An 11,654-nucleotide genomic window follows, 5' to 3' on the forward strand; every position below is an offset into this window, starting at 1 on the left:
AAAGGGTAAATCGAATTAATAACTATAAATAGAGTAAGTGCAGTTAACATTAAAGTCATTGACCTCTGGAAGGTCATCAGAGGTCTATTGTGATTTTTTTTTTCACATTTGGTCGTTATTTACATTGTATGAAAACTATGCACCGACTTAGGTCATAGGAAAGTGATGTTTTCAAAAACAATAGGTATTCAAATGTCATTGACCCCTCAAAGGTTACCAGGGGTCAGATATGCAATGCCTCCATATCTGAATGTGTTGTCATGGTATGAAGACCTCACATGCCAAGTTTCATGCTTTTATTACAAAATGCACAATTATGTCCCTATGCCGCACCACTACGAAGAATCTTTTGAAAAGAATGTAACTTTAAAGGTTCACAAATTCATACCAGAACCGAACAATGAGTAACAAGTCCTTTTGGGTGTGTTATGTTGATGACTTCATCAATATACCAAATATTTAGGCCCGCCCACCGCGCACGTGCACCGATGCCTTACTGCGTGTTCCAGACGTGTGCGTCTCATACGCATTTGCAAGCATGTCAAACATAAATCGTGGCTGTAATTGGTCAAATTACTATGGGGAGGGGCTTATTAGTGGATCAGTCTATTGCAGTTCTAGGTAACTGCTCGTCACTTCATTCTCGCCGATATCACGATCCACCTGCTGGTAGGCGGCGTTGTCAGTGTCTTTTCCGTGTCCGATCCGCGTTTCGTACGCATGATCAGAGACTCTGGTCCCTGTGACGTCATCGTCTCGCATTGTTGTTACCAAGTACGGAATTCCCGAAAGTCCCGTGTCTGGTGGTTGATTTTCCCCGACGGGTGTGGCCGTTTCCCCCTTTGGATCGTTCCCTCGCCTCTTGACTGTCTGTGGACGCTTCCTTATGCACGCCAGGGAAACCAGAAAGCCGACAACGAACGCTACAGGGATTCCCACTGCAGCCACGATGTACCCCGTCTGAGATTCATTGGTGAATGCGCGAGTAGGAGGCAAGTCCGTTGGCGCTCGACTAGATGCGGTTGGGGTATTTAGCAGAATTGTGCTGACAGAGCAGCTACGATTCTGTCCTGGAAATGCAGAACTAGTCACCGTGCATAACAAGATTCGATTCTGCAGGTGCTCCCCGAGTTTAACGACACTCCTCACGCGTTCGTTCTGCGGAAGTTCAGTGCTGTAGATGCTACCTGTGACTTCCTTTTCAGAATGGTCCACTCTCCAAGTTATGGTGACCTCAGGGTTGCCGATCGCAGTGTCGCACCACACGGCGATGCTTTCGGTTGAAATCCGATCGCTGTGATTCGTAGCACAGATTGGGTTTTCTGCCGGAAAGTACTTCACCGACACAAAAATGTATCCAAACAAGAAAGCACCTCCCCACTCGGCTAGACAAGTGTACCTTCCACCATCTGATTCGGTGATGTCGGTTATTTGCAAAGAATATGCACTGTGCTCGCCAAACGAGCGAGTTGCAATGGAAACGCGGGGATCATTTGTCTGAATGATGGAATTCGTGGTGAGCCAAGTGTCTTCGGATCCATTTGACTTACCCCACCAAACTCGATATAAATTTTCGCCTGAGGCAGAGCAGTTCATAGACAGTGTCTTGCCTTCTTTGATATTAATGAACTCGCTGGCTGGATAAGCCGAGTCTTTAGTTAGAAACAGTGGAGTCACTTCTCGAGGAATGCAACTCAGAAAAACCACACTCATCAGAAGGAAGTACACGTACCTCCAAGACGCTGGTTTAAATTGTACCTGTTGTTGCTTGAGAAGCATCATGATGTGTCGCGTGGTTCGCTGCACGCTTGCGACTTCGATTAGCTGCTGTGGCGCGAATAAGTAACAATATAAACATTCATACCTATTTGAATTTGATATTGAGTCACCCAGCTATTCATCGTTTCCTCTTTATAACTTGTAACTTGCGGCTGACATGTTATGATAGTGTCACAGGTTTTCCTTTTGCCCCTCAGTCATAGAAAAGAAAGTTGTGCACGCGAATGAAAAACAAAATGTGTCATAACAGAACGATGCATTTCAGCAGTTTTTTTCCTTTTGTTTCCTTATTGAACTGATTTTATTTATTCAACTGTAGGCTTCTTTGTAAACACACACTTTCAGTGTTGGATTTCATATTCGATTGATGTCGACGTTTTTAAGGCAAATTTAGGGCGGATATGAATATTATGTTAAAATCAATCGGTCCTTTACGGTCTCCCCAGTCCAAAAAAAATTGGGTCAATAGCCTCCTATACAGGGTGACCCCAAACATGCAACCCTGATACATTGCGGGGTTTTTTTTCAAAATCGCGATCTGTGTGTTTTAAGTTTTGGATATCAGATTAAGCTGAGAGTTTTTTCTTTCAAGTACATGTTCAACAAAAATCATAAAAACAGCACATTGGGTTGCTGAGAAAATACCAATTATGTAACAGAAGTGATTTTGACTCCTTTCCAATGGTGCTTCAAACAGTTAAACATGATACTGTTCGTCCATTGTGCAATTGTCTTTCATTTGTGCAATTTCTTTAATATATTGAGATATTTATGACGCCTGAAAGGTTGATAATTGAGCTAAAATTTAAGGTATTTCCATCAAATTCGTTTGCACTCTTATTGTATTATTTGCCGTGTTTTGGTGTTTTTGTTGGTAAGAACTAGGACACAATGCGCTACATGAATTTCATGCACAAATAGGTACAGTGGTAGTCCCTTAACTGTGGTAATGTCATTGGAATGGACCCAAAATGAGGTGTGTTAAATAATTGGCATATTGTGAACAACAGGATGAGTAGTAGGTAAGGGGAAAATTGGGCATTGTTTTGAGGATTTTGTGAGGAGGAGTGAGTTAAGGAGTGAGTTGTGAGGAGGGAGTTTGTGATGAGGAGAAGCGAGTTGTGGATCTGTGAGGAGGAGGAGGGGGATTAAGTTGAGGAGGGAGTTTGTGGATCAAGTTGTGGCTCTGTGTGGATCAAGTTGTGGAACAAGTTCTATTTATAGATAGAATAAACGCTGCAAAGATGGAATAAAGAAGGCGGCGGCAGTGGCGGTGTCTGCGCAGGTCAGAGGAGTTCCAAGTTGCGTGCGCGCGTGTCCTTCTCCTCGCTCGCCGTCGAGGTACATCGCGTTCTTGTGAGCAATTTATTTGAAATGATCTCATCATTGTCCATTAAATAAGGGAATAAATGTGTGTTTCGGAGGTTTTTATCACTCTGTTTAAGACCGCTGTTGCAGCGCAGTGTTGTGATGACGAGGCTCAGGCTTCTTACCATTACAATACAAAAAAGGTGTGCTAAACCTTCGCATTCTGCGTTTCCTACAGGCTGCAACTTCAAGTATTGAATAGGAGGTTGCAACGCCTGTTATCTCTTGAAACAATAGTAACCAAATAAAGCGTAACGAACAATCTAAAACAAACAATCACCCCAATCCCGTGTTCACCGTTAGTTCTTTTCAGAGTCACTTCACTTTTTACAGATATTTACTTCACGTGGCGTATCCGTAAAACACTCTACTTAAACCTTGCCACTAAAAAAGCCTAGTACCGGATCGAGCCGAGCCGAGCCTGCACAAGCCAACCGAACGGAGCCCTAGCTCAGCCCAGCCCACCCCAGCCCAGACATGAATTGCCAAGCTCAGCCATACTACATCAGCCCAGCCAAGATCAGCCGAGCACAGCCCAGCCCAACCCAAAACCAACCAAACTCAGCCAAGGGCGGATCCAGAACACAATTTCTTGGGGTGGCCAAAAAACTTTGGTCCCAAAAAGGTTTTTGTTGGGATTCTATATGCTCTGCGGTGCGATCTGAGGTAATATTGTTTGACCACTTTAATCAATGTTTTTTTAGGAAAAGACAGTGCGGTACTCATTTATTGCGAAGTCACTAAAAAAGGATTCGGGGTTGTTTTTTTTTTTGGGGGGGGGGGCATGGCTCCCTTTGGCCCCCCCTGGATCCACCCTAAAGCCCAGCCCAACCCACTGCCAATCCAAATCCAACTCAACCAAAACCAGCCAATCGAAGTCCAGGCAGCCCAGCCCAGCCCAGCCCAGCCATCCCATCCAAGCCACATCCAACCAAGCCAAAGACCAGCACAGCCCAGCAACAAGTCCAGCCCAACCCAACCCAAAACTCAATCCAATCATTAAACCCTGCTCTGACCCAACACGCTGAAACTACAGGCTTTCTGAAAACCAAAGAAGCCGGGTTAAGAAATTAAAAGGGATGGCCATACTTTAAACAATATTGTCTTTTCAATGTACCACTACATCTAATTATGGCCATGTACAAATCAACAAAATACAAAAACCAATGAGATCCAAATAATTACACTTTATTCAAGAACAAAATATTTTTAGTCGACAATCAGCAAATCTGCGAAACCACATGATTATAAGCTAAACATGAAGTGATTTTATATTTTGATAAAGTAGTCTTTTAAGTAAGGTAATGAGCTGAAGAAATCGGCGCAACAAAAGCATGAACATTAATGAAGATTTTTTTTTCCAAATCGCAAAAGACGCCATTTTGTTATTATTTAGAATCCCACCCTCCCCCTCCCCTACTTAAAATTAATACAGCGAAAACTCAAGTTGAGAAACAGAATGTAATACTAGTTTTCATTTGTAATTTGTGCATTTTGTTCGTTTGAAGCAACAAAAGGGTTCAAAATCTAATGAAGGATACTGAACAACTAACCTGATGAAGTTTCAGCTAAGCTTCAGCTGTACATTCCGAGAAAAACAGCATTCTAAGATCTTAATTTCAAATCAAAAGTTACTGAATCATGTTTTGAATTGTTTTGAAGAGCAGCTATACGCGACGTAGCGCACTGATCCGACGAATTATGACAACCGCGCGCGCGTGTGCGTCGTACCAATACTTGTGCGCGCTGCGCTGAATAACAAAACGAACTACTAATTTAAATTTTCCTACGGTGATTCTTAAGAATCTCCGTTGGAAATGCCTTCTTTAGTTGATTACCTCAAAATGACAGCTTTTCAGAAGGAATAATTTCACAGGGAGTTTAGTTCCCTTACAATCTTTCAACCAAGTTTGTTTTTCAACAATAATTACGCCAGTTACTTTTCGGATGGCTGCAAATGATGGACTATAGCTTTAAGTTTCATAATCGTGAAGTTTCTCACGTTGTACACATAGCGCGCTTTGGAAAAAAACTCTTCAAATCATTAAAATACTTAGGGCTTTATGAAAGTTCTGCAAATAGACAAGAATAAGTATATTAAACTTTCGCTTTTTTTGATGAAAGTATACGTTACATGTTTTGCTTGAATAGATGTTTTGATAATTGTATAAATTACACGCCAAAGGGGGAAGAAATTTCAAAAACAAATCATGATTTTGCACGTAAGTCCTTGCGAAGTCCACCGTTCATGCGTACATTGTACACGAACAGGTGTTACATGCTTCGACACTAATACCTAATAAGTACATAAAACTGGACATGAATTCAGTTCGTCCCATTCTGGCAGAATTATCCTGCAACTGTTTCGAAATCCTCTTATTCCACTTGTTAAGAAAGTTACTTAACCACGCAGTTATATTTACAGCAGCTTTGGTTATACATTGCTACAAAGTGAAGCTCTTTTTTTCTATAATATTAAATGTTAAGACGAGGAAATAATAAACAAGACAACTGGCAAGCCCCCTTTTGCTCGTCCCTTAAAACTTGGTATAAGTATTCAAAGTAGTCATCTGAGTGATATTTGGGGGCCCAGGTGAGGCTTTAAAAAATCGTATTCACAGGTGCCAGTACAACAGTGAGTCAGTGAGATAGGTACAAAGAGGACTGTAGGTTAGCCCTCTGGGACCAGCACAAAGGTAATCTCATCGGTTAGATTGCAAACAGAAGCATTCCGACAGTCTGCAGTGCACAGTGGTTACTTTTTGACAGGCCCTGTATAATTGTATGGTGACTATGAATTCAGGATTTTTTTTTACATTTTAGATATTTATCATGGAAAACTTTTGTCAACAAAGAAGCGATATTAGTGCACGGCATAGCCCCGATATGCTAAAGGATTGGGCAAATTGGGATAAAAACATGAAACTTCGCATGTTGGCTCTTCATCCCACGATTTTTTTTCATATATAAAGGCATTTCACTCTAAAAATTAATTCGTCATTGAAGCCTCTTTGTTTGTCAAAATGAATAACTTTGTTTAGTAATTGCTGAATGACTAATTATTTGTTATGGAAGACTAATTTGCCGTCAGTGATGACTAAAATAAGTTGTCATTTTGACTAATGTACATTAGTTACGGACTGGACTCGATCGATGACGCTATGTTAGGCGTACGTACGTGTATACGGATATGTTACACTCAGTTTGTCAGGCAGCCATTAAACGGACATCTTCCTTCCTCCATTTTAACCATGACGAAGGTAGGAAAAATATGATTTCGTATGAAGTTGTTAATTGACATGAGTTATGAAATGAGAGTACGGTTGTGAGGGAAGTGGGTTGAATCAGTAAGAATAAGCTGTAGCCTATAGATACCGAGTGAGACTCTTACAAAAGTTTATGCTTGTACTTAGGCACATCTTTATGCTGCAAAAACGTATGCGGTAGGTTATAGGCCTAATACATTCGTATCAGCCATGTCGTTGTGCAATTTCTTTGCAACACACTAGTGAGTTTGTTGTGCCAAACAACTCATGTACCAATTCCTATACTAAGGATAGGAGGGGAACTATTACATGATTAAGAACATTCCACAATTTTGTTGATTTTGAAATATGGACATTAAATTTTGAGTAAAAAAAAACGAGGAGAAAAATAAATAATATGCAACAAATAAAGAAAGATTTTCTCTGTGTGTTTCTTTTGCAGATGTGAGCATGATCATGCAGCGTTAGATGCAAGGAGCTAAACACTGGCCCTGTGATCCAATTGCACAACGAGTGAGATACAAGTCAGCTGTGACCCCATATATTGTGACTCGGAGATGTACACATTATGGTGTACCATTAAGGACACTAGAACGGACACAAAAAAGTGCTAATTCAGTGGATATTGTCTGGACTAAAGTGTGATTAGTCAGAAATTCAGTTACAAATCGCGCAAGTCGCTTGACTACAAATTAGTCGTATCAAGCAGGTTTCTATTCTTGTCATATGACTATATTTTCTAGTCTGGATCTGACTATTGACTAATCTATAGTCATTAGTCATCAATACTCTGTGACTAATTTAGGTAAGTCGTACGAGACATATCACTGGACATTTTTTTTTTAGTCAAAATGACAAATTAATTTTTAGAGTGTTCATATTTGACCTCTGGTGACCTTTGAGAGGTCAATATAATTTACATACTCTATTCATAACGTTTGTTCTTCAAAACTTCACTTTCCTATGACCATATGTCATGGGTCTTCATATCATGAACATAGTGGGAAGATGTGGGAACATTTCATATCTGACCTCTGGTAACCTTTGAGAGGTAAATGACCTTTCAAAACTTGTTTATTGATATTTGTACCATTTATTATTCAAACCCCATCTTTTTTTACAATTCAAGTCTAAATGAAAGGTATTCATGCTATAAAGAGAATTTTCATATATAGCACATTTTAAATTCAACCACTGGTGACCTTACGAGAGGTCATGACCTTTGTAAAACCAAAGCCTACCTATGAATATTAACATGATTTACACAATTGTAAATGCCTTTTTCATGACCCAAGTCTTACACTTGACTTTTTGTGCCATAAAAAGAATGTTCATATGTGGAGACATCATATTTGAATTAGCGATACCCTCGAAGAGGTCAATGAACTTTGTATTTCCTCGTTGCCGTTATTTATCATATTTATTCGAGCCTCAATTGTGCCAAAGAACAGTACTGCACCTATAAGTTTAATGTCATGATATGAATTCAGACCCCACCAACAATTTTGAGGTGACCTCTGACCTCGTTTCTCCTTTGTTTTATTGGCAGACGCAATATGATGAGATTCCAAAAGACATTTTGTGGGTCCGTTTTGTAATAGAAAATGTACATGCTTCAAGCAACATTCCATCTTGTGTATATATTACACCCTGCTATATCAAGATGGACTTTGATAACTACGTTTTTAACCTTTTTACCAAGCCAAATGGTCACTGTTAGAGAATGATGCTTGTCCGATGTGCCGCTTATATGCTTTCGCGTCTACGTCTGCCCTTATAAAAGAAAAATTTAGATCCGAGGTCATGCGAAAATTCTTTGTGATCTGACTTCATGACATGTTGTATAATTATTGTTCAAATACACGCCTTTTGCTCTAATTAGACTTGGGTCATGGCATTGGGAAGATCAAACATGATAAATAACGGCAATCAGAGTATACAAAGTTCGTTGGCCTCGCAAAGGGCATCAGAGGTCAAATATGAAATGTGTGGATATCTGAAAATTCACACCATGCCAAGAATACCCACAATTTAGATATGGGTAATAAAAAAGTGGTGTTTGGAATAGTTACTCCTCTTAATATTATCCTTAAATAGGATACGCAATTAAAGTTCATTGACCCCTTGAAGATCATCAGAGGTCAGAAAGGAGATTCCCTACATATTAAATTCTTCTCATAGCATAAGCCACTTAACATTATGACTCGGGTCTTGAAAAAGTTGGGGTTTAAAGGGTAAATCGTATTAATAACTATAAATAGAGTAAGTGCAGTTCATCAGAGGTCAATTGTAATTTTTTTTCACATTTGGTCGTTATTTACATTGTATGAAGACTATGCACAGGCTTAGGTCATAGGAAAGTGATGTTTTCAAAAACAATACGTATTCAAAGGTCATTGACCCCTCAATGGTTAACAGGGGTCAGATATGCAATGCCTTCATATCTGAATATGTTGTAATGGTATGAAGACCTCACATGCCAAGTTTCATGCTTTTATCACAAAATGCACCATTCTGTCCCTAAGACGCACCACAACGAAGAATCTTTTGAAATGAATGTAACTTCAAGGTTCACAAATTCATACCAGAACCGAACAATGAGTAGGCCTAACAAGTCCTTTTGGGTGTGTTATGTTGATAACTTCATTAATATACCAAATATTTAGGCCCGCCAACCGCGCACGTGCACCGATGCCTTACTGCGTGATCCAGACGTGCGCGTCTCATACGCATTTGCAAGCATGTCAAACATAAATCGTGGCTGTAATTGGTCGAATTACTATGGGGAGGGGCTTATTAGTGGATCGGTCTATTGCAGTTCCAGGTAACTACTCGTCACTTCATTCTCGCCGATATCACGATCCACCTGCTGGTAGGCGGCGTTGTCAGTGTCTTTTCCGTGTCCGATCCGCGTTTCGTACGCATGATCAGAGACTCTGGTCCCTGTGACGTCATCGTCTCGCATTGTTGTTACCAAGTACGGAATTCCCGAAAGTCCCGTGTCTGGTGGTTGATTTTCCCCGACGGGTGTGGCCGTTTCCCCCTTTGGATCGTTCCCTCGCCTCTTGACTATCTGTGGACGCTTTCTTATGCACGCCAGGGAAACCAGAAAGCCGACAACGAACGATGCAGGGATTCCCACTGCAGCCACGATGTGCCCCGTCTGAGTTTCATTGGTGACTGCGCGAGTAGGAAGCATGGTTTGCGTTGAGCATACCTCCACAATTGTTGGAACTCGACTAGATGTGGTTGGAGTATTTAGCAGGATGGGACAGACAGAGCAGCTACGATTCTGTCCTGGAAATGCAGAACTAGTCACCGTGCATACCAAGACTTGATTCTGCAGGTGCTCCCCGAGTTTAACGACGCTCCTCACGCGTTCGCTCTGCGGAAGTTCAGTGCTGTAGATGCTACCTGTGACTTCCTTGTCAGAATGGTCCACTGTCCAAGTGATGGTGACCTCAGGGTTGCCGATCGCAGCGTCGCACCACACGGCGATGCTTTCGGTTGAAATCCAATCGCTTTTATTCGTGGCACAGATTGGGTTTTCTGCCGGAAAGTACTGCACCGATACGAAGATGTATCCAAACAAAATAGCACCTCTCCACTCAGCCCGACAAGTGTACCTTCCAGCATCCGATTCGGTGATGTCGGTTATTTGCAAAGAATATGCATTGTGCTCGCCAAACGAGCGAGTTGCAATGGAAACTCGGGGATCATTTGTCTGAATGATGGAATTCAGGGTGAGCCAATTAGTGTCTTCGGATCCATTTGACTTACCCCACCAAACTCGATATAAAGCTTTGCTCGAGGCAGAGCAGTTAATTGACAGTGTCTTGCCTTCTTTGATATTAATGAACTCGCTGGCTGGCCTAGCTGAGCCTTTAGTCAGAAACAGAGGAGTCACTTCTCGAAGAATGCAACTCAGCAAAACCACACTCAGCAGAAGGAAGTACACGTACCTCCAAGACGCTGGCTGAAATTGTACCTGTTGTTGCTTGAGTAGCATCATGATGTGTCTCGTGGTTTCTTGTGCGCTCTCAACTTAGATTAGCTGCCGTGGCGCGAATAAGTAACACTTCACACATGTTTACCTATACGAATTTGATATTGAGTCACTCAGTTATTCATCGTTTCCTGTTTATAACTTGTAACTTGCGGCTGACATGTTATGATAGTGTCACAGGTTTTCCTTTTGCCTCTCAGTCATAGAAAAGAAACTTGTGCACGCCAATGTAAAACAAAATGTGTCATAACAGAACGATGCATTTCGGCATTTCTTTCGTTTTGTTTCCTGATTTTATTTTATTTATCTAACTATAGGCTACTTTGTAAACACACACTTTCAGTGTTGGAGTTCATATTCGGTTGATGGCGACGTTTTTAAGGCAAATTTAGGGCGGAAATGAATATTATGTTAAAATCAATTGGTCCTTTACGGTCTCCCCAGTTTAAAAAAAAAAAAAAAGGGTCAATAGCCTCCTATACAGGGTGACCCCAAAAATGCATACCTGATAAATTGCGGGGGGGGGGTTCAAAAACGCGATCTGTATATATCAGATTAAGCAGAGAGTTTTTCTTTCAAATACATGTTAAAAGACCCATAAAAACAGCACATTAGATTGCTGAGAAAATGCCAATTATGTAAAATGGTGCTTCAAACAGTTAAACATGATACTGTTCGCCCATTGTGCAGTTGTCTTCCATTTGTGCAATTTCTTCAATAAATTGCAATATTTATGATGCCTGAAAGGCTGATAATTGAGCTAACAAAAAAGGTATTTCCATCAAATTCGTTTGCACTCTTGTCATATTATGTGCCGTGTTTTGGTGCTTTGTTGGTAAGATCTAGGACACAATGCGGTACATGAATTTTATGCACAAATAGGTACAGTGTTAGTCCCTTAACTGTGGTAGTGTCATTAAAATGGACCAAAAATGAGGTGCGTTAAAAAATTGGCATATTCTCAACAACAGAATGAGTAGTAGGTGAGGGGAAAATTGGGCATTGTTGGAGGCTTTTGTGAGGAGGAGGAGTGAGTTAAGGAGTGAGTTGTGAGGAGGAAGTTTGTGATGAGGAGGAGCAAGTTGTGGATCTGTGAGGAGGAGGAGGATTAAGTTGAGGAGGGAGTTTGTGAATCAAGTTGTGGATCTGTGTGGATCAAGTTGTGGATCAAGTTCCATTTATAGATAGAATAAACGCTGAAAAGATGGGGAAAAAAGACGGCGGCGGCGGTGGCG

General features: G+C 41.0%; 2 protein-coding genes across 2 annotated transcripts; both read right to left on the bottom strand.

The window, feature by feature from the left end:
* Positions 1-606: 606 nt before the first annotated feature.
* On the bottom strand, positions 607-1,779 carry LOC119733128. The gene has a single exon (XM_038206705.1). It carries the CDS (start codon positions 1,777-1,779, stop codon positions 607-609), a length of 1,173 nt encoding a protein of 390 aa, XP_038062633.1.
* Positions 1,780-9,222: 7,443 nt separating this feature from the next.
* LOC119733133 lies at positions 9,223-10,422 on the bottom strand. The gene has a single exon (XM_038206711.1). The coding sequence runs from the start codon at positions 10,420-10,422 to the stop codon at positions 9,223-9,225; it is 1,200 nt and encodes a 399-aa protein (XP_038062639.1).
* Positions 10,423-11,654: the final 1,232 nt, after the last annotated feature.

Source organism: Patiria miniata, unplaced genomic scaffold (genome assembly GCF_015706575.1).
Source record: "Patiria miniata isolate m_02_andy unplaced genomic scaffold, ASM1570657v1 HiC_scaffold_1, whole genome shotgun sequence".
NCBI classification, from domain to species: Eukaryota; Metazoa; Echinodermata; class Asteroidea; order Valvatida; family Asterinidae; genus Patiria; species Patiria miniata.

Bases quoted from the DNA above. Each gene is read 5' to 3' on its own strand.
- LOC119733128 (XM_038206705.1), bottom strand. From the start codon at position 1,779: ATGCTTCTCAAGCAACAACAGGTACAATTTAAACCAGCGTCTTGGAGG.
- LOC119733133 (XM_038206711.1), bottom strand. From the start codon at position 10,422: ATGCTACTCAAGCAACAACAGGTACAATTTCAGCCAGCGTCTTGGAGG.